Here is a 26770-nt window from a genome sequence, read left to right as displayed (position 1 = left end):
AACAAACTGAACAACATTCATTGACCACAACTTTTTATTTAACTAGGCAAGTCAGTTAAGAAGAAATTCTTATTTACAATGATGGCCTCCCGGGGAACAGTAGGCCATCAACAGAACCTGCCTTGTTCAGGGGCAGAACGACAGATTTGTACCTTGTCAGTTAAGGGATTCGATCCAGCAACCTTTCGGTTACTGGCCCAACACTCTAACCACTAGGCTACCTGCCGCCCCTTGCAGTCAGTCCTTTTGTCTTTTCTTTCTGTTCCCATGCAGAAGCACAGATGCAAGACCAACTGAACTGGCACATGAGTCAAACAAGTCAGGCAAGTCAGACATTCCAGGACTGAAGGGCATAGTAACTGAAAGCAGGCTTCCCTAACTCAGAGGAGACCTAATGAACCTCTAGTACCAACCAGTATTGAGTCTTATAATTACTAGATTTCCAATTTAGAAGTGAGGTGAGGTAGTATGGGATATTCTGGAGAACTGCTTTATATACGAATAATAGTCAATGTTGGGCCCTTCTGGTAGTCAGAGACTCCCAGCCATTAAAACTATATAAGAGACAATGACACTCTTCTGGTGTGGGTAGTGAGGTCTGCACAACGCATCACTGGGGGCAAACTACCTGACCTCCAGGACACCTACACCACCCGATGTCATAGGAATGCCAAAAAGATCATCAAGGATAACAACCACCCGAGCCACTGCCTGTTCCCCCCGCTATCATCCAGAAGGCGAGGTCAGTACAGGTGCATCAAAGCTGGAACCGAGAGACTGAAAAACAGCTTCTATCTCAAGGCCATCAGACTGTTAAACAGCCATCACTAACATTGAGTGGCTGCTGCCAACATACTGACTCAAATCTCTAGCCACTTTAATAATTACAAATTGGATGTAATAAATGTATCACTAGTCACTTTAAACAATGCCACTTTATATAATGTTTACATACCCTTCATTACTCATCTCATATGTATATACTGTACTCTATACCATCTTGCCTATGCCGTTCGGCCATTGCTCATCCATATATTTATATGTACATGTTCTTATTCATTCCTATAAGGTAGTTGTTGTGAAATTGTTAGATTACTTGTTAGATATTACTGCATGGTCGGAACTAGAAGCACAAGCATTTCGCTACACTCGCATTAACATCTGCTAACCATGTGTATGTGACCAATAACATTTGATTTGATGATTTGATTTGTGCATTACCAAATTTACTTGAAATGATTTTGCTGCAACCAAGTTACTTGACATAGGCGTTTCAAAGAGTTGTCAGTCACGTCAAGCTGATGAATGTCCATCTATTCAAACTTCCTGGTAGTTAGCCATGAGAGGAAAAGTAATTTTTCTATTTACAAAATGCCTTTCTATCCCCATAAAATATTATGGGAGATATTTTAGTCACTCAAAAGGCAATTTTACATGGTAATCAGAATGACTGTTTGGGACCTTTAAGAGAACGCCATCAGCAGATATACTGTACATTGACTTCTGTCGTGCAGGTAATTTCTTTAACCAGCCGCAGGCCGCTTGGTCTTGAAAAATGTTGGATGGTCTCCGTAGCAACAGTGCATGATCAACTGTATTGAATGTTTTCCACATATCAATATAAAGGGAAAGGGGGATACCTAGTCAGTTGTCCATCTGAATGTATTCAACTGAAATGTGTCTTCCGCATTTAACCCAACCCCTCTGAATCAGAGGGCAGAGCAGTGCTGTTTCCTGTATAGTGTGTTAAATATGTAATTTATTAATAACTATGACATTGGTGTCCTGGCCTAAAGCCTGACTGGTGAGCATTCAGAATACATTTTCCATCTAAAAAAGGACTGCAGTTGAGAACGTATCAAGAGTTCTAATATTTCCGCTAGACATGAACATTTAGAAATTGGGCGATAATTATTAAGATCGCAGGGCTCACCACCTTTGTGGAGCGGGAGAACAAGGGCCACCTTCCACACCTTAGGAATAATACCCAAGAGAATGGATTGATACAAAATGTGTCAAAGGCTCCACAATCAGAGGTGCAGGAAGCCGTAGAAGACACAGGTCAAGCATGTCTGCCCAAGAGGATTTTTTTACATCAATAATTAAGAGAGCATCCAGAACTTCCCTAGTTGTGACTTGAAGAAAAGAGAACAGTGTTACCATTTACAGTAGCAGGCAAGTCTGTGATTAAACAGGGGTGTATCAGAGATGAGCTTGTATCATGAACAGTCTTTTCAGAGTTGTCCTTATTGCTGCTATTTCCCCTTTCAAATAACTGGCCTGCTGCAATAAAATGTTGGTTAAACATCAATTATTTATTTATTAAGCGTCAGTTATTTCAGTTTTGTCTGTTATAGTATTGGAGTTAAATAGAACCTCATTGGGCAGAGAGGTGTGGCTGCTTCTTTTTAGCAATTTATTAGCCTTCCAAAACATAGCGGAATAGTCACAAGGGTCAGGAATGGAATTAATGAAATAGATTGATTTAGTCCTTTTTATGGAAGCTAAAGTTGTCTGAAGGTGAGCCAGTTAGCAGAGCTACCAGTGTGTCTTGTTTCAGACCAAGCTTTCTTCCTTAGCTGAATTAACTCAGCAAGTTCAGGCATTGACCAAGGGTTGGCTCTATCTTTAATTCTTAATCTCTTCATAGAAGCATGTTTATCAGATGCAGAGATAAACATACTAGAGAATCGTTAAAGGGCAAGTTCCAAGTCCGGACTGTCATTAACACTAAGTAAGCCTGAATGGTAAATGTCATGTAAGAACCCTTGCTCATGGAAGTGTTTAAAGTTTATTTTAATAACAAGGCGTGGTTTAGTTTTAGACATCTTGTGTTTCTGACAGACTATGGGACAGTGATCACTGAGGTCCATATCAAAACACTACTAGTTGACTATTTATGAGGGTTATTTGTAAGTATGAGATCATTCAGAGTTGATTTAGCAGGACTTTTACATTCAAATGAGTGGGCTCTGAAATCAGTTCAGATCAATACATGCTGAATTAACCCTTGTGTTGTCTTAAGGGTCCAAAATGACCCGCCACTAAGTTTAAAAGCAGAGAAAACCCCCTAAATGATATTTTTTCACATTGAAATTTGATTACTTTTCCTAGAGTGACCCCAACATTAGAAAAAGTGAAACATCGCCTTTGTTCATATTTCCATGAAAGCTGTACACCACCAGGGAACAAAGATTGTCTTAGGGTCATTTTTGACCCGGCAGTTATAAAATAATTTACACACCACAAAGACACACACACACACACACACACACACACACACACACACACACACACACACACACACACACACACACACACACACACACACACACACACACACACACACACACTGAGATTGTGTGCTACTGATTGAACTCAGACAAAACTAAAACTTTCTTGTGCATGTGCAGCCTCTTCCCTCCATGACCCCACACGACTCAAGTTCACAGACAAAATAAACAAAATGTCAGAAAATAAAATAAACATTTCTTGAAGGCATTGTTTACTAATGGGGAATGCAGTCAGAGGCTATAAAAGGTGCTGCAGATAACAGTACCCAAATTTCTCTCTTTGGTGAAGCGATGAGTGCACGTTTCAGTGCCCAACAGGTAGTAGATCTGATTTTTTCAGATGTCCTGGAGGAACAATGACTTAGAAGAGGAGGAGGTATCTGAAGAAGAAGATGGGAAAGAATACAACCCAGAGCACGATGCATCATCTTAAGATGAAGAAGAAATCCCCCAAGCTGAAAGAGACATTTTTGTCAAAGAACAGCAAAATAACTTGAGGGTCGGTGGCAGTATTCTGTATTTCGGATGACTGACGTGCCCAAAGTAAACTGCCTGTTACTCAGGCCCAGAAGCTAGGATATGCATATAATTTGTAGTATCGGATAGAAAACACTCTAAAGTTTCCAAAACTTATATATAACAGAACTTATATAACAGGCGAACACCCGAGGAGAATCCATCCGGGAATTATTTTATTTGAGCTCACTACTCATTATAATGGCTGTCTATGGGAATATCAAAGGAATACCTCCCATATTGCAGTTCCTGTTAGATGTCAACAGTCTTCAGAAAGAGTTTCAGGCTTGTTTTTTGAAAAATGAGCTTCAATTTGTAGTTTTTCTAGGTGGCTCCCATTTTGGCTATAGTATTGTGGCGCGCATGGATGAGAGCGCGCACTTCGTTATTTATCTCCGGTAATGAACAATACTATTCTCCGTCTTAAATTTGAACGTTTTATTTACATATTAGGGAACCCGAGGATTGATTAGAAACGTTATTTGACTTGTTTGGACGAAGTTTATTGGTAACTTTTGAGATTCATTTGTATGCATTTTGAACGAGGGAAACCGGTGGATTACTGAATCAAGCGCGACAACTAAACTGACTTTTTGGGGATATAAAGGACTTTATCGAACAAAAGGACCATTTTTATGTAGCTGGGACCCTTGGGATTGCAAACAGAGTAAGATCTTAAAAGGGAAGTGATTTATTTTATAGCTATTTCTGACTTTTGTGACGCCTCTGCTTGTTTGGAAAATGTTTGTAATGCTTTTGTATGCGGGGCGCTGTCCTCAGATAATCGCATGGTATGCTTTCGCCGTAAAGCCTTTTTGAAATCTGACAAAGCGGCTGGATTAACAAGAAGTTAAGCTTTTTACTGATGTACGACACTTGTATTTTCATGAATGTTTAATATTACGATTTTGTATTTTGAATTTGGCGCGCTCTGATTTCACCAGATGTTGTCGAATTTGATCCCTCTAGAGGGATTTGCGCACTAAGAGGATAACATGGTCCTTGTCACCATATGACAACCAGGGCAGGATGGCAGCACAAAATGTCATACGGATGACCCCAGGGCCCACAAGACATGCAGTTGCCCATGCCCAGGACATCGCCTCAACATTCTACATGTTCATCACACCAGCCATTAAAAGAATCACCCTGGAGATGACAAATTTGGAGGATTTCCGTAAATATGGAGACAACTGGTAAAGGATGGATGAGATTGACCCGCATGCCTACATAGGGCTGTTAATCTTAGCAGGTGAGTATAGGTCCCAAGGCGAGGCTACATGTAGTCTCTGGGATGCAGCGAGTGGAAGGGCACTTTGTGCCACGATGCCACTGAAAGTCTTTCACACTTTCTCAAGAATGCTACGATTTGATAACCGTGAGTCAAGACCTGCAAGACGTGTGAGAGACAAACTGGCGGCCATAAGAGAGGTCTGGGAGAAGTGGGTGGAGCGTCTGCCATACCTCTACAACCCTGGGCCTGAAGTAACAGTGGATGAGCAACTGGTTCCATTCAGAGGTACATTTTTATTTTCATATCTGTAATATAAGTGATTTCCACTGTTAATTTTATTATGTATTGCTGTAATATCATTGATTTATGTGATTGTTTTCTGTGACCCTGATACTAATAACTGATAGTAATCTCTTTTGTCAAAAGTTCCCTGTCCTTTCCGGCAGTATATGCCCAGCAAGCCAGCAAAGTATGGCATCAAGATATGTGTGGCCTGTAACACACAATTCAGCTATGCTTGGAAGATGCAAGTCTACACAGGGAAGCCGACCCGTGGAGGCCCGGAGAAAACCCAGGGGATGCGGGTTGTGCTTGATGTGACAGATAGACTGAGGGGGCACAATGTCACATCTGACAATTTCTTCACCTCTTATGAACTCAGCCAGCAGCTCCTGAAGAGGAAGATCACCATGGTTGGCAGTTAGAAAGAACAAGCCTGAGCTCCCCCCTGCACTCCTCGCAAGGGGGAGAGGGGCCTTCTCATCAAAGTTTGCCTTCACCCCCACCACCACTCTAGTTACTTACCTCCAAAGATGAACAAGAATGTGGTTCTCCTAAGCACACTGCACAAAACGGTTGAGATCAGTGATCGTGAGGACAGGAAACCCGCCATAATCCTGGACTACAACCACAACAAAGGAGGCACGGACAACCTGGACAAAGTGATTGGAACTTACAGCTGCAGGAGGATGACTTCCCGCTGGCCCCTGGTCATCTTCCATAACATCATTGATGTGTCCTCATACAATGCCTTCATGATATGGAACAAGATCAACCCTACCTGGATGCCTGATAAACGGAACAAGAGGAGGGTGTTCCTGGAGCAGCTGAGAAAGGCACTTGTAACCCCACACATTCAAAGAAGGGAGTGCCTTCCCTGCACAGCAGCCTCTGCAGCGCTTGTGAAAGCTGTTCAGGGGGCTGAATCTTGTCCTGATCCACCTGAGGCTGCAGCTGGGGCAGGCAAGAGGAGGAGATCCCAATTCTGCCACCCAAAGAAGGACTGTAAAACAAATACTATGTGCTGCACATGTGAGAAATACATCTGCAAAGTCCATGCACACACACTTGCATACTGTCCTACATGTGCTAACTAGAGTTGATTGATTTATGTTCTTCATGTTTTTGTTTTGTGTCTATTATCTTATTCTTATTCATTGTTGTTTATACACCTTGTGGGTGTGGGCAATGGTTAAAAATAGGAGGAGACTAGTATTTTGTAGTTTATTTCCTCATTGTACAGTATATAAGAATATATCACTATGTTGCCAAAAAAGTTCAAGACTGTTATTGTTTCCCTTCAATAAAATGCATTCAAAACTATATTCTGCACATTTCTGCTACTTTCTTAGGTTATACAAGTGCTATCTCTTGCTAAACAAATTATGTTTACACCTATGCAGTACCTTTAACAATAATAATAATAATAATAAACCAAATCAAAGTTTATTTGTCATGTGCGCCGAATACAACAGGTGTAGATCTTACAGTGAAATGCTTACTTACAGGCTCTAACCAATAGTGCGAAAAAAAATGTATGTGTGTGTGTGTGTAAGTAAAGAAATAAAACAACAGTAAAAAGACATTTGAAAATAACAGTAGCAAGGCTATATACAGACACCGGTTAGTCAGGCTTATTGAGGTAGTATGTACATCTAGATATGGTTAAAGTGACTATGCATATATGATGAACAGAGAGTAGCAGTAGCGTAAAAAGAGGGGTTGGCAGGTGGTGGGACACAATGCAGATAGTCCGGGTAACCATTTGGTTACTTGTTCAGGAGTCTTATGGCTTGGGGGTAAAAACTGTTGAGAAGCCTTTTTTGTCCTAGACTTGGCACTCCGGTACCGCTTACCATGCGGTAGTAGAGAGAACAGTCTATGACTGGGGTGGCTGGGGTCTTTGACCATTTTTAGGACCTTCCTCTGACACCGCCTGGTGTAGAGGTCCTGGATGGCAGGCAGCTTTGCCCCTGTGATGTACTGGGCCGTGCGCACTACCCTCTGAAGTGCCTTGGGGTCGGAGGCCGAGCAATTGCCGTACCAGGCAGTGATGCAACCGGTCATGATGCTCTCGATGTTGCAGCTGTAGAACCTTTAAAGGATCTCAGGACCCATGCCAAATCTTTTTAGTTTCCTGAGGGGGAATAGGCATTGTCGTGCCCTCTTCACGACTGTCTTGGTGTGTTTGGACCATTCTAGTTTGTTGTTGATGTGGACACCAAGGAACTTGAAGCTCTCAATCTGCTCCACTACAGCCCCGTCGATGAGAATGGGGGCGTGCTCGGTGCTCCTTTTCCTGTAGTCCACAATCATCTCCTTAGTCTTGGTTATGTTGAGGGATAGGTTGTTATTCTGGCACCACCCGGCCAAGTCTCTGACCACCTCCCTATAGGCTGTCTCGTCATTGTCGGTGATCAGGCCTACCACTGTTGTGTCGTCTGTAAACTTAATGATGGTGATGGAGTCGTGCCTGGCCATGCAGTCGTGGGTGAACAGGGAGTACAGGAGGGGACTGAGCACGCACCCCTGGGGAGCTCCAGTGTTGAGGATCAGCGTGGCAGATGTGTTGCTACCTACCCTCACCACTTGGGGGCGGCCCGTCAGGAAGTCCAGGATCCAGTTGCAGAGGGAGGTGTTTAGTCCCAGGTTCCTTAGCTTAGTGATGAGCTCTACTTTAGTAAAGAAAACTATCATGACAGGTGTGTTGTAATAAAAACGAGTGATGTCCACTGATTAAATGCAGTCTTTCTGCATTGTGAAGAGGGAAAACCAAGATATTCACAAAGTTTGTGATGAATGACAGGTTATTTCTTCATGCAAAATAGATTTTGGGTTTAAAATTCAATTAAGCTGCTTATTTTAGGGGTTTAGTGAAGGCCAAGGGGAGTATACAGAATGTTACACATGACTACACAAGGTTTAAGACAATCAGACGAGGGTGTAAGCCAATCGAGATTCAGATCCTCCAATATCACTATTTCAGAGGCTATGAATGGGGCGAGTGGTTCAGAGACAGCATTGATTGCTCCTGCTGTGGCAGGAGGGCCATTGGTCCCTGCAGCATAGAAATTAACATTCTGGCAAATAACAACATGTATAACTACGTAGTAGCTCAAATTGCTTCGGAAGCGAGACATTGAGAGATTGGGTAGCCTTAAAGTTTTATTTTTGTTTTTTTTACTTTATTTATAGATTTTCAGATATAACAACAAAAACAGTACAACCCCAAACCCTCATTCTCCCATCCATCCATCCATCCATCCATCACCTCCCTCCCTCCAACCCTTCACTCCCTCCACCCACCCGCCAAGGCATCTATAAAAGTAAGCTAAATAGGAAAGAAAAACAGAAACAAAAAGTAATAGAAACAAAAACAATGGAAAACAAGTTAGATAAAAATTCTTATCAGCACAAATGGCCACTAGACAGACATGACTGCTTACCAAACTATACAAAGTTACACTAAGTAAGACAGGCTCTCCACTTATTGTAAACTCAGCAAAAAAAGAAACGTCCTCTCAACTGCGTTTATTTTCAGCAAACTTAACATGTGTAAATATTTGTATGAACATAAGATTCAACAACTGAGACATTAACTGAACAAGTTCCACAGAGATGTGACTAACAGAAATTGAATAATGTGTCCCTGAACAAAGGGGGGGTTAAAATCAAAAGTAACAGTATCTGGTGTGGCCACCAGCTGCATTAAGTACTGCAGTGTATCTCCTCCTCATGGACTGCACCAGATTTGCCAGTTCTTGCTGAGATGTTACCCCACTCTTCCACCAAGGCACCTGCAAGTTCCCAGACATTTCTGGGGGGAATGGCCCAAGCCCACACCCTCCGATCCAACAGGTCCCAGGCTTGCTCAATGGGATTGAGATCCGGGCTCTTCGCTGGCCATGGCAGAACACTGACATTTCTGTCTTACAGAAAATCACACACAGAATGAGCAGTATGGCTGGTGGCATTGTCATGCTGGAGGGTTATGTCAGGATGAGCCTGCAGGAAGGGTACCACATGATGGAGGAGGATGTCTTCCCTGTAATGCACAGCGTTGAGATTGCCTGCAATAACAACAAGCTCAGTCCGATGATGGTGTGACACACCGCCCCAGACCAGAGTACAGGCCTCGGTGTAACGCTCATTCCTTCGACGATAAACGCGAATCCAACCATCAAAACCGTGACTCGTCAGTGAAGAGCACTTTTTGCTAGTCCTGTCTGGTCCAGCGACGGTGGGTTTGTGCCCATAGGCAACGTTGTTGCCGGTGATGTCTGGTGAGAACCTGCCTTACAACAGGCCTACATGCCCTCAATCCAGCCTCTCTCAGCCTATTGCGGACAGTCTGAGCACTGATGGAGGGATTGTGCGTTCCTGGTGTAACTCAGGCAGTTGTTGTTGCCATCCTGTACCTGTCCCGCAGGTGTGATGTTCGGATGTACCGATCCTGTGCAGGTGTTGTTACACATGGTCTGCCACTGTGAGGACAATCAGCTGTCTGTCCTGTCTCCTTGTAGCTCTGTCTTAGGCGTCTCACAGTACAGACATTGCAATGTATTGCCCTGGCCACATCTGCAGTCATCGTGCCTCCTTGCAGCATGCCTAAGGCACGTTCACGCAGATGAGCAGGGACCCTGGGCATCTTTCTTTTGGTGTTTGTCAGAGTCAGTAGAAAGGCCTCTTTAGTGTCCTAAGTTTTCATAACTGACCTTAATTGCCTACCGTCTGGAAGCTGTTAGTGTCTTAATGACCGTTCCACGGGTGCATGTTCATTAATTGTTTATGGTTCATTGAACAAGCATGGGAAACAGTGTTTAAACCCTTTACAATGAAGATCTGTGAAGTTATTTGGATTTTTACGAATTATCTTTGAAAGACAGGGTCCTGAAAAAGGGATGTTTCTTTTTTTGCTGAGTGTATTTATGGGGACCAGGTTAAGTCAAACTTTTGTCGGGACCCATGCACAGTGTATCTAACCTTCTCCAGAGGCAGAGATGACATCACCTCCTTAACCCACTGCATTAAGGAGGGCGCCTTTGCAGACTTCCAGTGAAAGAGGACAATGCGGCGAGCATTCTGGTCTAGGGGAAGTACCCCAAAAATGGCAGTGACCGTGTTGGGGCTAACAGTTGTATTACACATATGTGAGAATGCCTCAAATGGGGTCCCAGAGGCCACTCAAAGATTGGCATGACCAAAACATGTGTCCCACAGTCGGTGGACTCTAGTTGCATCTCAAACACTTGGGGTCAACATTTGGGTATATTTTTGCCAATCCGTCATTTGAGTGATGGACACGGTGCAAAACCATAAACTGAATAAGCCCATGCCTTATGCAAAATGATGATGTGTGGATAAGCTCAATAGTTTGTTGACATGTATAATATTGTAGTTCGCCACCTATGCCTTGCTCCCATGCAGATTTTGTATTTGCAATGGAAGTCGGATTAATGTTCTGTATTATGTCGTATAATCTGGAGATTGTGCCCTTCAGATAAGGGTTAAAATCTAAGCACCTCTCGAACTGGACATTTAGTACACTCGAGTGGAAATGAAGGGAAATGTTTTTTGGCAAAACTGCGAGTTTGCAGGTATCTAAAAAAAGTGGGTATTGGGAATATTATGGTGAACCCTCAGAGTATCGAATGAGACGAATGTGTTATCAATAAATAGGTCACAAAAAAACACCAGACCGTTCCTATGCCAGAACTGGAATGTTGTGTCCATCTACGAAGCTGGGAAGAGATGATTAGATGTTAATGGAGAGAAGCCGCTTGCTTGTTTAAGGCTAAAGTGACATCGGAATTGGGACCAGATTTTAAGGGAGTTCTTAACAATGGGGTTCAAAACAATGGTGCCAAGGTTCATGGGCATTGGGAAGCACAGGAGTGAGACCGGAGAAGTTGGAAGGCTTGACTGTAACTCCATGATGGCCCAAGTTGGGCCTTGTTTTCAAATATAGAAACCCAATAAACACATTTAGATATATTTGCTGACCAGTAGTAGTGTAAAAAATTGGGAAGGCCCAGCCCGCCTGCGGGGTTAGGTCTCTCTAGATATACATTTCTCATTCGTGGATTTCACTTATTCCAAATGAAGCTGGAAATGTAGCTGTCCAGTTGTTTGAACATCGACTTTGGCAGAAAAATGGGAATCATTTGGAATAAGTACAAAAACCTAGGCAGTACAGTCATCTTAACAGAATGAATGCAACCTGTTAATGAAATGGGAAGAGACGACCACCTTATGAAATCCTGCTTAGTGCGCACCAGGAGTGTTTATGTTTAACCTCTCTAGGGTACGTGAAACAGTAGCGTCCCACCTCTTCAACAGCCAGTGAAACTGCAGGGCGCCAAATTCAAAACAACAGAAATCAAAATTAAAATTCCTCAAACATACATGTATTTTACACCATTTTAAAGATACACTTGTTGTAAATCCAGCCACAGTGTGTCACGTTCCTGACCTGTTTTCTGTTGTTTTTGTATGTGTTTAGTTGGTCAGGGCGTGAGTTGGGGTGGGCATTCTATGTTATGTGTTTCTATGTTGGGTTAAATGTGTTGCCTGATATGGTTCTCAATTAGAGGCAGGTGTTTGACGTTTCCTCTGATTGAGAACCATATTAAGGTAGGCTGTTCTCACTGTTTGTTTGTGGGTGATTGTTCCTGTGTCTGTGTCTACCACATGGGACTGTTTCGTTTGTTCGTTCGTTTGGCTAGTCTTTCCTGTTCGTGCGTTCTTCGTGTCTATGTAAGTTCTCAAGTTCAGGTCTGTCTACGTCGTTTTGTTGTTTTTGTATTCTATTCAAGTGTATTTCGTGTCAGTGTTCGTCTTGTTAATAAATTCTTTATGTCTGCATACCTCGCTGCGTATTGGTCCGATCCATGCTCCTCCTCATCCGAGGAGGAGGCATTAGACAGCCGATACACAGTGTCCGATTTCAAAAAGGCTTTACGACGAAAGCAAACCAAACGATTATGTTAGGTGAGTGCCTATTCACAGAATAACACAGCCATTTTTCCAGCCAAAGAGAGGATTCACAAAAAGCAGAAATATAGATAAAATGAATCGCTAACCTTTGATGAGCTTCATCAGATGACACTCATAGGACTTCATGTTACACAGTACTGTCCGGAAAGTGGATATCTAGCTGGACAGGGCTATGGTCTGAGATAACGATGCTGTGATATTGGCTATCAGTTACAAAAGGAAAAAGTCAATTCTAGAGAATGAGAGGTGGACTGGAGAAAAAAAGGAGTACTGTTTAGCAGTGGAATTGCTCCTCCTCCATGGATCAGACAAATTATAGGATTCTAGAAAGTAGTTTATTACTGCGCCTGATTTTGAAATTACATTGTTGGGCTTCGGTCTGGATCTGTCTAGACTTCGATGCAATACACAATTGAAATCTCCACCCAATATCAGATGATGAGAATTAAGGTTGGGAAGTGTTGCGATGAGGTCAGAGAAAAATTGAGCGTCATCCTAATTAGGACCATAGAGGTTAGCCAGAATAACCTGTGTGCTAAACCATTTCCCCATCACTGTAATATATCTTCCATTAGTATCTGAAATTACTTCGGAGGAGACAAACGGGGTGCCTTTTCTGATAAGGACGGCTGCCCCTCTGGCCTTAGCACCAAAGTTGGAGTGAAATATTTGGTCTACCCATCCTCTCTTTAGTTTATCATGGTCGCTGGACCAGAGATGGGACTCTTGGAGAAAAACAATGTTCGGACTTAAAGACTTAAGATGACACTCGGCTACACTTGACCACCTGGTTAATTCCTTTCACGTTCAAGCTGATTAAGCATGTGGAGCCTAGAGTATGTGAATTAGCCATAGTAATCATAGTCATAGTAATCAGAAATGAATGTTAGTATAATCACATGGCCATTGTGCTGAAAGGTCAGAGTAATAAAATATAAAGAAAAAAATCACAATTTATTTGTCAAATGCTCCGAATACAACAGGAACACTAAAACCTTGGACCCCTATGCTGGCCTTCCCCCTGTTGGAAGGCTGCATCTACCTCTCCTAAACTAGAGCAAAATGCTACCATGTTAAACTGAACCTCAGTATAACTCTATTCAGGGCGAACATAATCAAGTTTACACCATCCACTTGGGATGACTTAAAACGTGTATATATATACACACTACACACACACACACACTACCGTATATACACACACACTACCGTTCAAAAGTTTGGGGTCACTTAGAAATGTCCTTGTTTTCCATGAAAACATACATGAAATTAGTTGCAAAATTAACAGGAAATATAGTCAAGACGTTGACAAGGTTATAAATAATGATTTTTAATTGAAATAATAGTGTCCTTCAAACTTTGCTTTCGTCAAAGAATCCTCCATTTGCAGCAATTACAGCCTTGCAGACCTTTGGTATTCTAGTTGACAATTTGTTGAGGAAATATGAAGAAATTTCATCCCCTGCTTCCTGAAGCACCTCCTACTAGTTGGATTGGCTTGATGGGCACTTCTTACATACCATACGGTCAAGCTGCTCCCACAACAGCTCAATAGGGTTGAGATCTGGTGACTGTGCTGGCCACTCCATTATAGACAGAATACCAGCTGACTGCTTCTTCCCTAAATAGTTCTTGCATAGTTTGGAGCTGTGCTTTGGGTCATTGTCCTGTTGTAGGAGGAAATTGGCTCCAATTAAGCGCCGTCCACAGGGTATGGCATGGCGTTGCAAAATGGAATGATTGCCTTCCTTCTTCAAGATCCCTTTCACCCTGTACAAATCTCCCACTTTACCAGCACCCCCAGACCATCACATTGCCTCCACCATGCTTGACAGATGGTGTCAAGCACTCCTCCAGTATCTTTAAACTGGAGACTGGTGTTTTGCGGGTACTATTAAATGAAGCTTGCCAGTTGAAGACATGTGAGGCATCTGTTTCTCAAACTAGACAGTCTAATGTACTTGCCCTCTTGCTCAGTTGTGTACCAGGGCCTCCCACTCCTCTTTCTATTCTGGTTAGAGCCAGTTTGCGCTGTTCTGTGAAGGGAGAAGAACACAGCGGTGTACGAGATCTTCAGTTTCTTGCTTGGAATAGCCTTCATTTCTCAGAACAAGAATAGATTGACGAGTTTCAGAAAAAAGTTATTTGTTTCTGGCCATTTTGAGCCTGTAATCGAACTCACAAATGCTGATGCTCCAGATAATCAACTAGTCTAAAGAAGGCCAGTTCTATTGCTTCTTTAATCAGCACAACAGTTTTCAGGTGTGCTAACATAATTGCAAAAGGGTTTTGTAACTAGCCTTTTAAAATGATAAACTTGGATTAGCTAACACAACGTGCCATTGGAAATCAGGAGTGATGGTTGCTGATAATGGGCCTCGTACACCTATATAGATATTCCATAAAAAAAATCTACCATTTCCAGCTACAATAGTCATTTACAACATTAATAATGTATTTCTGATCAATTTGATGTTATTTTAATAATGGGCAAAAAAAATTGCTTTTCTTTCAAAAACAAGGATATTTCTAAGTAACTCCAAACCTTTGAACGGTAGTGTAGGTGCGCGACAATGTATTCTTTGGCCTTGGTTGGGTCTAAGAATGTCTTCTGCTCGCCGGAGGGAGTAGTGATCTTCAGTACAGCTGGGTAAAGAATGCCGAACTTGGTGTCCAGACTGCGGTGTAGGAGCCCCCTCACCTCGTTGAAGGCTGACCTCTTCTTCATGACTGTCGCAGTGTAGTCCGGGTAAATGCGAATATTCTGGCCACCGTACATCACTACATTTTGTTGAAACATAATCAAAACCTATTTCTTTCACTTACTTGCTGTGCTGTTTCGTTGTTCATTTGTTTAGTCGTTTCATTCTCAACCAGGATTTCTGTTTGTCTGTGGCCTCTCTTCCTCAGTGCGCACTGTCACTGTGTCCATTTCCATCTTGTCCAGCTGTGTATGTAACATTTCACGTAAACCCTGTTTCTTGTCTGCATCGAAGAAGCGGTCCTTGTACATAGCATCGAGCATGGTAGTGACACAGTAAAGAGAGAATGCCACTGAATCGCTTGTTCACAGCCTGTGTTGGCAGTTATGTTGAGCAGGCGTTTCAATGCCGCGACAGGATATCACGTCTGCTGCAGGCGCAGTTGATGAGCTTATTTCTCAAGTCAGTTGATTGAATGGAGCTAGCTAGTGTGTTCATATTTCCAAGTTTCAAACATGTTCTCAAATGCCATTGAAATGGCAGCAGCGGTATGACATCCAGCATATTCATAAGCATGCAATACGACTTTCCTCAGTACGAAATCCTCGACGATCCACTGTTCTGTCAGACTCAGCATGCTCATGGGGCTGATATCGCTGGTCCACATGTCAGTCGTGAAGCTAATAGCAGTGACGCTATTACTGTGTAACGCCGGTAGGGCAACATCTGAAAAATAGCGGACTTGGTATACCAGTACTCGACCAGTCGGCGAAAGCCAACATCACCCACGGCAGAGAACGGTTGATTGTCAAGGGCAATGAATTCCATTGTCTTGGCGTTAATGGATTTCGCCTTTGAGTTGTCTCGCTGAAATGGTCTTACTCTTTCAAATGACTGCTCGACTTGCTGACTGCTCAATCCACACAGCAGACATTGTAGGCTAGGTTAGGAATTCTGTGTTGCACGTGTAGCGCAAAAAAATATATGTTATATAGGTATGCACGTCAGCTTTGACATCGGTTTTACTCATCGGCGTTAAACTAGACATCATGTCGATGTTGGCATTTTTAGCTAATATCAGCCGATTCCGATATGTTCACCGATATATTGTGCATCCCTACTAGAATGTCATGGATTGTCACTCCAGGAATTTGCAGTGTTCTGGTATTCTCTATAGAGCCCAAAAGTGGAGGTGTCATAATACCCATAAAACCTAGAGGTCTCTCTAGGACAAAGTGACTTATCAATATATTTGGCTCTATTCGAAAATGCTAATTAGCATCCAAGTAAACATCATGCAAGACATCATGCAAATCCCTGCAAGCTCCTGCACGTCATCTCTAGCTGACACCTTCGCTAACAGGTATTGTGTAAATTTAAAACTTGCACAAGACAGTTCACAGAATTGTCCATTTAAAAAATGTAGCCAATTTGTTAATTTCTACATTTAGCTAATAAAGAGTTAATACAGAGATTCTTACCTTTGCCTTGATTCGGCAGTCTCGTCCAGATCATCATGGCATTTTTAGTTCTTTATGATAGCCATATTAGCAGCTAATTAGCATTTCATTTTGGGGGGGTAAATACAAGCGAATATATTGATAAAATTAATCTTGTCCTAGAGAGATTTACCCGGTTATCAAAACGTCACGCCAGGGTAAGCCTACACAGAACACTACCCTTATTGTAAGTGATTTTAAAAACCCCTATGGGAAAAATTAATGGTGGAAAAACAATTGGAACCATTTCCCTGTTTGACCGCAAGGTTTTATGGGTATGAGTCATACTGTGGTAATCTATAGAATCATGTCTTACCAGCTACCTACACGTGGCTACACGTTGCTAGACAATGTCTACGCAAACATCCGTGACGCGTACAAAGCCGCCCCCTGCCCCCACTTTGGCCAACCAGATCATGTATCTCTGTTCCTACTCCCCGCCTACAAGCAGCAACTCAAGAGGGAGCCACCAACACAAAGAATAGTGAGGCGCTGAACAGAGGAGGCAGACTCAATGCTTCAGGACTGTTTTGAGAATACTGATAGGAATATGTTCAAAGATTCATCCAACCAGGACTCATCCATCAACATTGAGGAATATACATTGTCAGTCACAGGGTTCATTAGGAAATGTGTTGATGTTGTACCCACAATAACAATCCGGACATAATGTACCGCAAACAAAAACATTGGATAAACAGAGAAATCCGTACCTTGCTGAGAGCCTGTACTGTGGCATTCAATGTCAGCAGAACGAACACTAGATACTTGGTGGCTTGTGACACATACAACCCAAGCAGGTACAAGCTACGCAAAAAAATATTATGGATGCCGAGGACTACAGGCTATCACGGACTACAAAGGCAAATCTAGCTGTGTGGTGCACACCGAAGCATCCCTCCCAGACGAGCTTAACACATTCTATGCTCGCATCCAGGCAGATAATAACAAGCCATCCAGAAAGGCTCTCACTGCTCCGGATGACCAGCATTTGCTCTCTGATGCAGACGTGGGGAAAACTCTCAAAAGAGTGAATACTCACAAAGCCACCGGCCCAGGTGGCATCCCTGGCCACGTCCTCAGAGTGTGCGGTGACCAGCTGGTGGGTGTCTTCTCTGACATCATCCACTTGTCCCCAGGCTGTAGTCCCCACATGGTTCAAGAAGACCACCATCGTCCCAGTGACCAAGAAAAACTAAGGTGACACGCCCAAATGACTATCGCCCCGCTGCACTCACCCCTGTCATCATGAAGTGTGTCGAGAGGCTGGTCATGGCCCACATCAAGGACAGCATGACAGCATGACAGGCACACTGGACACACTCCAATTTGCCTACTGCTCCAACCGATCCACGGAAGATGCCATTTCAATCGCTATTTACACGGCCCTAACACATCTTGACAAAAGAAACACCTATGTGAGAATGCTGTTCATTGACTACGGTTCAACACTGTTGTTCCCTCCAAGCTCAGAGCCCTGGGTCTGGACACTAGTGGTGCGTGGGTCAGCAGTTTGTTCACCTGCACCCGCCCGCAATTGCTAATAACCCATCCGCTACTGGCCAGTGATAAAGTGAAAATATGAGGCCCGAACCTGACCCTAACCCGCAAATATAGAAAATGTGCTTTAGGCTACAGTCAGAACAGCTGAAATATTTTTTGATAGAAGGTGCGTGATTTTTTTTGCTTGATTTAGATATGTTTCTGCTTATAATTTTCAATGTTTTGGTAGGCTATTTGTTAGTCAACTTTTTTATAATTAGATACATGCAGCTTCTCTTATGTCATTATATGTTGCCCCAGAAAACTAAATAAACCCTTGCTCACCAGAATGTCATAAATCAATAAAATGATTTCTTTAATCTAGTCTCCAGAGGGTGGTGTAGTCTGCCCAACGCATCACCTGCAGAAAACTACCTGCCCTCCAGGACACCGATGTCACAGGAAGGCCAAGAAGATTATCAAGGACAACAAATACCCGAGACACTGCCTGTTCACCCTGCTACCATGAGTAAGGCAAAGTCAGTACAGGTGCATCAAAGCTGGGACTGAGAGACTGAAAAACAGCTTCTATCTCAAGGCCATCAGACTGTTATATAGCCATCACTAGGCGACTTCCACCCGGTTACGTAACCCAGCACCTTAGAGGCTGCTTCCCCATATACATAGACTTGAAATCCCTAGTCACTTTAATAATGTTTACATATTTTTGCTTTACTCACCTGATATGTATAAACTGTATTCTATTCTACTGTATTTAGTCTATGCCACTCTGACATTGCTCATCATAATATTTATTTATTTATACATTCCTTAATTCCATTCTTTTACTTTTAAGTTGTGTGTATTATGTGTATTGTAGTGAATTGTTAGATATTACTGCACTGTTGGAGCTAGAAACACAAGCATTTCTCTACACCCGCAATAATCTGCTAAACATATGTACGTGACAAATAAAATGTGATTTGATTTAGTTGACATCTGTAAAGTTCAATCCGTCATCTCTGCTTCTTTCGTGGTGCAAAGATGTTTAGGGACCGGGGAGAAAATGCAATATCACCAAATCTTTCCCAAACATTACTTCTCTGTCCTTCCCTTCTCTTTATTTTCAACTCTCCATTTTGCAGCTTTTCTCTTATTGAATTAAATTATGACATTGTCCCTTGGATCAACGTTACCCTTTTCTGCCCATTTCCAAAAGCTTTTGGCGATTGGCATGTAGGCTATTTGGCACGCATACAGTTAGACCCTAAAGCTTAGGCTTACGCACTAATGCCAGATAGCCTAAAATAATGAAAGAAAATCCTCAATGTAGCCTATAGATATAAAATTGCGCAAGAATAATACATTTATGCAATTCTTTTCTCTTTATTCAACCAGCCATGAGTCAACGCACGCATCACTACTGGACGACACTACCCTCTGCAACTGGATCCTGGACTTCCTGACAGGCAGACCACAGGCTGTAAGGATTGGCAACAACACCTCCTCCATTCTGACTCTTAACACAGGAGTCCCCACAGGGGTGAGTCCTCAGCCCTCTGCTGTACACCCTGACAACAACTGCATGGCTTTGCACGACAACAACTCAATGACGTTTGCTGATGACATCCCGGTTGTAGGCCTGATAACCAACAACGACGAGTCAGCCTATAAGGAGGAGGTAAGTGAATTGGCATTGTGTTGCCAAGACAGAAACCTCTCCCTCCACGTCAGTAAAATAATAATGGCACCGGAGGGGATGGCTTCCATTTTACGGACTCCTAACCAACTGTGCTATTTTGTTGTTTTATTCGCGTTGTTTGTAACTTATTTTGTACATAATGTTGCTGCTACCGTCTCCTATGACTGAAAAGAGCTTCTGGACATAAGAACAACGATTACTCACCTCAAACTGGACAAAGAAGATTTTTTCTTTAACGAGTCTGACGCGAAGGATATACTGCTTTCTCGAGACCAGGCCCAAACCCCCATCATTTGCGTGAAGAAAAGACAGAGAAAAAGGGAGCGGAGGACAGGCTAACTTCTGAGAATTCGTAGGCGAGTGAGTAAATCTCCACTATCATCCGTACTATTGGCCAACGTGCAATCACTGGAAAATAAAACGGATGATCTACGATTAAGACTATCCTAACCAATGGGACATTAAAAACTGTAATATCTTATGTTTCACTGAGTCGTGGCTGAACGACGGCACGAATACTATAGAGCTGGTTGGGTATTCCATGCATCAGTAGGACAGACATGCCATGTCTAGTAAGACGAGGGGTGGGGGTATGTGTCTATTTGTAAATAACAGCTGGTGCGCGATTTCAAATATTAAAGAAGTCTCGAGGTATTGCTCGCCTGAGATAGTGTGGTCTACAGCTTATCATGAGGTACTCTATCTACCAAGAGAGTTCTCATCTATATTATTCGTAGCCGTCTATTTACCACCACAAACCGATGCTGGCACTAAGACCGCACTCAACAAGCTGTATAAAGCCATAAGCAAACAAGAAAATGCTCATCCAGAAGCAGCACTCCTAGTGGCCAGGGACTTTAATGCAGGCCAACTTAAATCCTCTATCAAACTTAAATCCTCGAATTGCCTCGCTCAATGCGGAAGTGGTCAGATGACGCGGATGCTACGCTACAGGACTGTTTTGCTAGCACAGACTGGAATATGTTCCAGGATTCATCCAATGGCATTGAGGAGTATATCACCTCAGTCACCGGCTTCATCAAAAAGTGCATCGACGACGTCATCCCCACAGCGACCGTATTTACATATCCCAACCAGAAGCCATGGATTACAGGGAACATCCGCACCAAGCTAAAGGCTAGAGCTGCCGCTTTCAAGGAGCGGGACACTAATCCGGACGCTTATAAGAAATCCCGCTACACCTTCAGACAAACCATCACAGGCAAAGCGTCAATACAGGACAAAGATTGAATCCTACTACACTGGCTCTGACACTCATCGGATGTGGCAGGGCTTGAAAACTATTACAGACTACAAAGGGAAACCCAGACGCGAGCTGCCCAGTGACGCGAGCCTAACAGATGAGCTAAATGCCTTTTATGCTCGCTTCGAGGCAAGCAACACTCAAGTATGCATGAGAGCACCAACCGTTCCGGACGACTGTGTGATCACGCTCTCGGTAGCCGACGTGAGCAAGACCTTTTAACAGGTCAACCTTCACAAAGCCACAGGGCCAGATGGATTACCAGGACGTATACTCAAAGCATGTGCGAACCAACTGGCAAGTGTCTTCACTGACATTTTCAACCTCTCCCTGACTGAGTCTGTAACACCTACATGTTTCAAGCAGACCACCATAGTCCCTGTGCCCAAGGAAGTGAAGGTAACCTGCCTAAATGATTACCGCCCCGTAGCACTCACGTCGGTAGCCACGAAGTGCTTTGAAAGGCTGGTCATGGCTCACATCAACACCATCATCCCGGAAACCCTAGACACACTCCAATTCGCATACCGCCCCAACAGATCCACAAATGACGCAATCTCAATCGCACTCCACACTGCCCTTTCCCACCTGGACAAAAGGAACACCTATGTGAGAATGCTGTTCATTGACTACAGCTCAGCGTTCAACACCATAGTGTTCTCAAAGCTCATCACTAAGCTAAGGACCCTGGGACTAAACTCCTCCCTCTGCAACTAGATTATGGACTTCCTGACGGGCCGCCCCCAGGTGGTAAGGGTAGGCAACAACACATCTGCCATGCTGATCCTCAACACTGGGGCCCTTCAGGGGTGCGTGCTTAGTCTCCTCAAGTACTCCCTGATCACCCACGACTGCGTGGCCAAATACGACTCCAACACCATCATTAAGTTTGCTGATGACACAATAGTGGTAAGCCTGATCACCGACAATGATGAGACAGCCTATAGGGAGGAGGTCAGAGACAACCTCTCCCTCAATGTGAGCAAGACAAAGGAGCTGATGGTGAACTAAAGGAAAGGGCGTGCGAACAGGTCCCCACCAACATTGACGGGGCTGTAGTGGAGCGGGTCGAGAATTTCAAGTTCCTTGGTGTCCACATCCCCAACAAACTATCATGGTCCAATCACACCAAGACAGTCGTGAAGAGGGCACGACAACACCTTTCCTCAAATATTTCTACAGCTGCACCATCGAGAGCATCCTGAAACGGTTGCATCACCGCCTGGTATGGCAACTGCTCGGCATCTGACCGTAAGGCAATACAGAGGGTAGTGCGTACGGCCCAGTACATCACTTCCTACCATCCAGGAGCTATATACTAGGCAGTGTCAGAGGAAAGCCCAAACAATTGTCAAAGACTCCAGTCACCCAAGTCATAGACTGTTCTCTCTTCTAACACACGGCAAGCGGTACTGGAGTGCCAAGTCTAGGACCAAAAGGCTCCTTAACAGCTTCTACCCCCAAGCCATAAGACTGCTGAACAATTAATCAAATTGTCACCCAGACTATCTATATTGACACGCCCCCCGTCCCTTTGTTTTTACACTGCTGCTACTCCCTGTTTATTATCTATGCATAGTCACTTTACCCCTACCTACATGTACAAAATAACTTGACTAACCTGTACCCTCGCATATTGACTCAGTACCGGTACCCCCTGTATATAGCCTCATTATTGTTATTTAACTATTTTTACTTTGGTTTATTTAGTAAATATTCTCTTAACTCTTTCTTGAACTGCATTGTTGGTTAAGGGCTTGTAAGTAAGCATTTCACGGTAAGGTCTACTACACCTGTTGTATTCGGCGCATGTGAAAATGTAATTTGATTTGAAATAACTTCAGGAAGCAGAGAAGGGAACACACCCCAATCCACATCAACGGGACTGCAGTAGAGAGTCAGCAGTTTTCAGTTCCTCGTTGTCATCACTGAGGACTTGACATGCACCAACTACACCACCACTCTTGTCAAGAGGGCGCAACAGTGTCTCTACTTCCTAAGGCGGCTGAAGAAATGTGGAATGCCACCGGGTCTCCAAATACTACCTCTACAACATCGAGAGCGTCCTGCCTGGTTTCATCACAGCCTGGTACGGGAATTGCTCCGTCCATGACCGCAAGGCCCTACAGCGGGTGATAAAGATGGCCAAGTTCATCATTGGGGCCGTGTTGCCACTCATCCAGAGCATCTACTTGCAATGGTCCTGCAGAATCATCAAGGACCCCCCAGCCATGAGCTGTTCATGTTCATGCCGTCAGGCAGACAATTACCGTGGGGTAGACACTGACTGAGGTCTGATACCAACAGGCTCAGACACAGTTTCTATCTACAAGCCATCAGACTGCTGAACACTTGAACTGGACTGACCCCCTGCACTGACTCTCCACACCTTAGCACACATATACACACACACACATCACAATTGCTGCTGCCAGAATCATATTTACTATTGCTAATACTGCACAATTTAAAGGTCCGATGCAGCCGTTTTTATCTCAATATCAAATCATTTCTGGGTAACAATTAAGTACATTACTGTGATTTAAAAAAAAATATATATTTATTATTAATAATAATAACAACAACAGTAATGGTAAAAAAAAAATGCTTCTTAGCAAAGAGCAATTTATCAAGCAAGAATTTTGCTGGGACTGTGGGAGTGGTGTAAGTGGGGAAGTGAAAATTAAAACTAGCTGTTATTGGCAGAGAGGTTTGAAACTCTCTTTTTTATTGGTGATGTCAGCAGGCAGGCTACAACTCCATCCCAGCAAAACAGCTCAAACAGCTCTTACACTAAAATCCCCATCATTTTCATAATCTCACAGTATTATTCCAACCTCTTAGAGTGGAAATATGTATAAACCCAGGAAATCACATTTTTGATTGCACTGGGCCTTTAAACACTTGTCCCCCCAATCTCCCCTTTCTTTGACACGTGTAAATATTGTTCTATAAAGTGTGCTTTCGTGTATTATTCTTATGCTTAAATGCTTATTCTATTCTACTGAGCCATTATGTTCGTATTCTTATATTTTATTAGTTCTTATTGTTGTTGCATTGTCGAGAAGGAACCTGCAAGTATGCATTTCATTGGATGGTGTTTACCATGTGCATATGACAAATAAAAAACCTTTCCCACGTCCCCACGAGTACAGAGGTTATTTTTGAGCTTAGTGGTTAGGTTTAGGGTTCGAATTAGGGTTAGGGGGGCCTCCTGAGTGGCGCAGTGGTCTAAGGCACTGCATCTCAGTGCTACCTGTGCCACTGGAGACTTTGTGTTTGAGTCCAGACTCTGTTGCAGCCAGCCAGATGTCCTTGTCCCATTGCACACTAGCGCCTCCTGTGGCAGGCCAGGCGTAGTGCACACTGACACGGTTGCCAGGTGTACATGTTTCCTCCAACACATTGGTACAGCTGGGTTAAATGGGCATTGTGTCAAGAAGCAGTGTGGCTTGGTTGGGTTGGGTTTTGTTTCGGAGGATGCACGGCTCTCGACCTTCGCCTCTCCCGAGTCCGTATGGGAGTTGCAGCGATGAGACAAGACTGTAACTACCAATTGGATACCACGAAATTGTGGAGAAAAAGGGCAAAAACAAATGTGGGTTAGGTTTAGGTTTGTGTGTGTGTGTATGTCCTCTGTAGCCTATGTGTGGGGTTTGGTATTGTTATTTAAACATTTGCAGAACAAACAATGTTTGTATAACAAAAATATATGTATTTTATACTGAACAAAAATATGTACAATATGTAAAGTGTTGGTCCGACGTTTCATGAGCTGAAACAAAAGATCCCAGAAATGTTCCATGCGCACAAAATCTTACTTCTCTCAAATTGTGTGCACAAATTTGTTTACATCCCTGTTAGTGAGCATTTCTCTTTTGCCAAGGTAATCCATCCACCTGACAGGTGTGGTATATTAAGAAGCTGATTAAACAGCATGATCATTACACAGGTGAACCTTGTGCGGGGGACAATAAAGCGCACTGTAAAATGTGCAGTTTTGTCACACAACACAATGCCACTGTTGTCTTAAGTTTTGAGGGAGCTTGCAATTGGCATGCTGACTGCAGGAATGTCCACCAGAGCTGTTGCCAGAGAATGTAATGTTAATTTCTCTACCATAAGCTGCCTCCAACATCGTTTTAGAGAATTTGGCAGTATGTCCAGCCGTAAGGGCTTTCTCTAAAGTTTTCTGTAGTCTAATAAAAAGTGGGGTTATGGACAGTCGAATTTTGGCATAATGACGTAGCCTAGTTTACACGGAACCCAAACCGGCTGCGCTCGTGTGCCATCATGCGCTATCGTGCATAAATGTATTTTGCCCCCCACACCAAACGCGATCACAACACGCAGGTTAAAATATCAAAACAAACTCTGAACCATTGACATTAATTTGGGTACAGGTCGAAAAGCATTAAACAAGTATGGTAATTTAGCTAGTTAGCTTGCGCTTGATAGCTAACGTTAATTTGTCCTATTTAGCTAGCTTGCTGTTGCTAGCTAATTTGTCCTCGGATATAAACATTGAGTTGTTATTTTACCTGAAATGCACAAGGACCTCTACTCCGACAATTAATCCACACATAAAACGGCCAACCGAATCGTTTCTAGTCATCTCTCCTCCTTCCAGGCTTTTTCATCGTTTAACTTATATGGTGATCGCATCTAAACTTTCATTGTATTACCACGACTACCGGCAAAACAGTTCGTCTTTCAATCACCCAGTGGGTACCTGCTTCTATAAACCAATGAGGAGATGGGAGAGGCAGGACTTGCAGCGAGATCTGTGTCAGAAATAGGAAAGACTTTTATTTTAGCCCTTGGCGTCGCAGACGCTCGTTGGCGCGCGCGAGCAGTGTGGGTGCAATAATTGAATAACATGGATTTCTAAATATATTTTGCGACGCTCGCGCACGCGACGTGTCCGGTCTGATCAGCATGTTAGGCTACACTTGGTATTTATACTGCTTCCCTTGTCATACGCTCGGGTGTATCTTCACTGCTTGTTTAGTCTATGAACTCATTCGATTTAAAATATCCATCATAGAAAACAATGTATCAACACATGGAAAAGTCAGCGGTGGCTTGACGGCTACTAAATTTTCTGTTAAAGGTCAGATTACAAGCTGGACAACTGGTAGCCATATCTGACTAAAAAGAGAATATGCTAGGCAACTGCACCTCTCGTTACTATTCAAGCGGCAATGTTACATACAGTACGCTATGTTCAATAACAGACTATCCGCTCACCTCAACGATGAAGACTCGATCTCTTCGGCATTATTGACACCCGAGGCGGGAGGTAAAACTTCACTATTGCTAAAATACCCCGTCAAGATTACTCCCTTGGCGTCCTGCTGGCGATTCATGTTGCGCGGCTCATGCTGCATTATTGTTGCAGTTCGCAGGTAACTTAGAATGTACACAGCTCTAGGGGTAGTAACGCTGTGTGAGAGGGGAGCTGTTTCAATGATCTCACTCACTGCCTCCCCGATAACATGGATAATCAACAGCTGCCTGAAAGCACCGCCCAGAATACTGCTGAGTCGTGTAATTTGGGCTGAGCCACTCCTATAAACCTATGAAAGATCACTTTTTTTCTTATCCCAGCCTTATATCTTATCTACTTACTTTATATGGTCCACCAGCAATTGGCCCCAGCACTACTAATATCCTACCTGGGGAATTCATTTGTCAAGTAACAGGGCACTGACCTGAAAACAGCACAATCATGTTTTACTGCTCTAATATTCCAAGTTACTGTATGTTATAGCTCAACCTTGGCCTACATTGATATTAATCA

At 43.3% G+C, this 26770-nt stretch overlaps 1 protein-coding gene across 1 annotated transcript in view; it reads right to left on the bottom strand.

Annotated features, from left to right (window-relative positions):
* LOC120024033 (rho GTPase-activating protein 18-like) overlaps positions 1 to 26336 on the bottom strand; it is a 43454-nt gene extending 17118 nt beyond the window's left edge. Inside the window, exon 1 of the mRNA XM_038968124.1 lies at positions 26218 to 26336. Within this exon, the coding sequence (XP_038824052.1) occupies positions 26218 to 26336 (119 nt within the window). The remainder of the gene's footprint in view (positions 1 to 26217) is intronic.
* Between the last annotated feature and the right edge of the window lie 434 nt (positions 26337 to 26770).

Source organism: Salvelinus namaycush, chromosome 29 (genome assembly GCF_016432855.1).
Source record: "Salvelinus namaycush isolate Seneca chromosome 29, SaNama_1.0, whole genome shotgun sequence".
NCBI lineage: Eukaryota > Metazoa > Chordata > Actinopteri > Salmoniformes > Salmonidae > Salvelinus > Salvelinus namaycush.
This window is presented reverse-complemented; position numbering and strand designations above follow the sequence as displayed.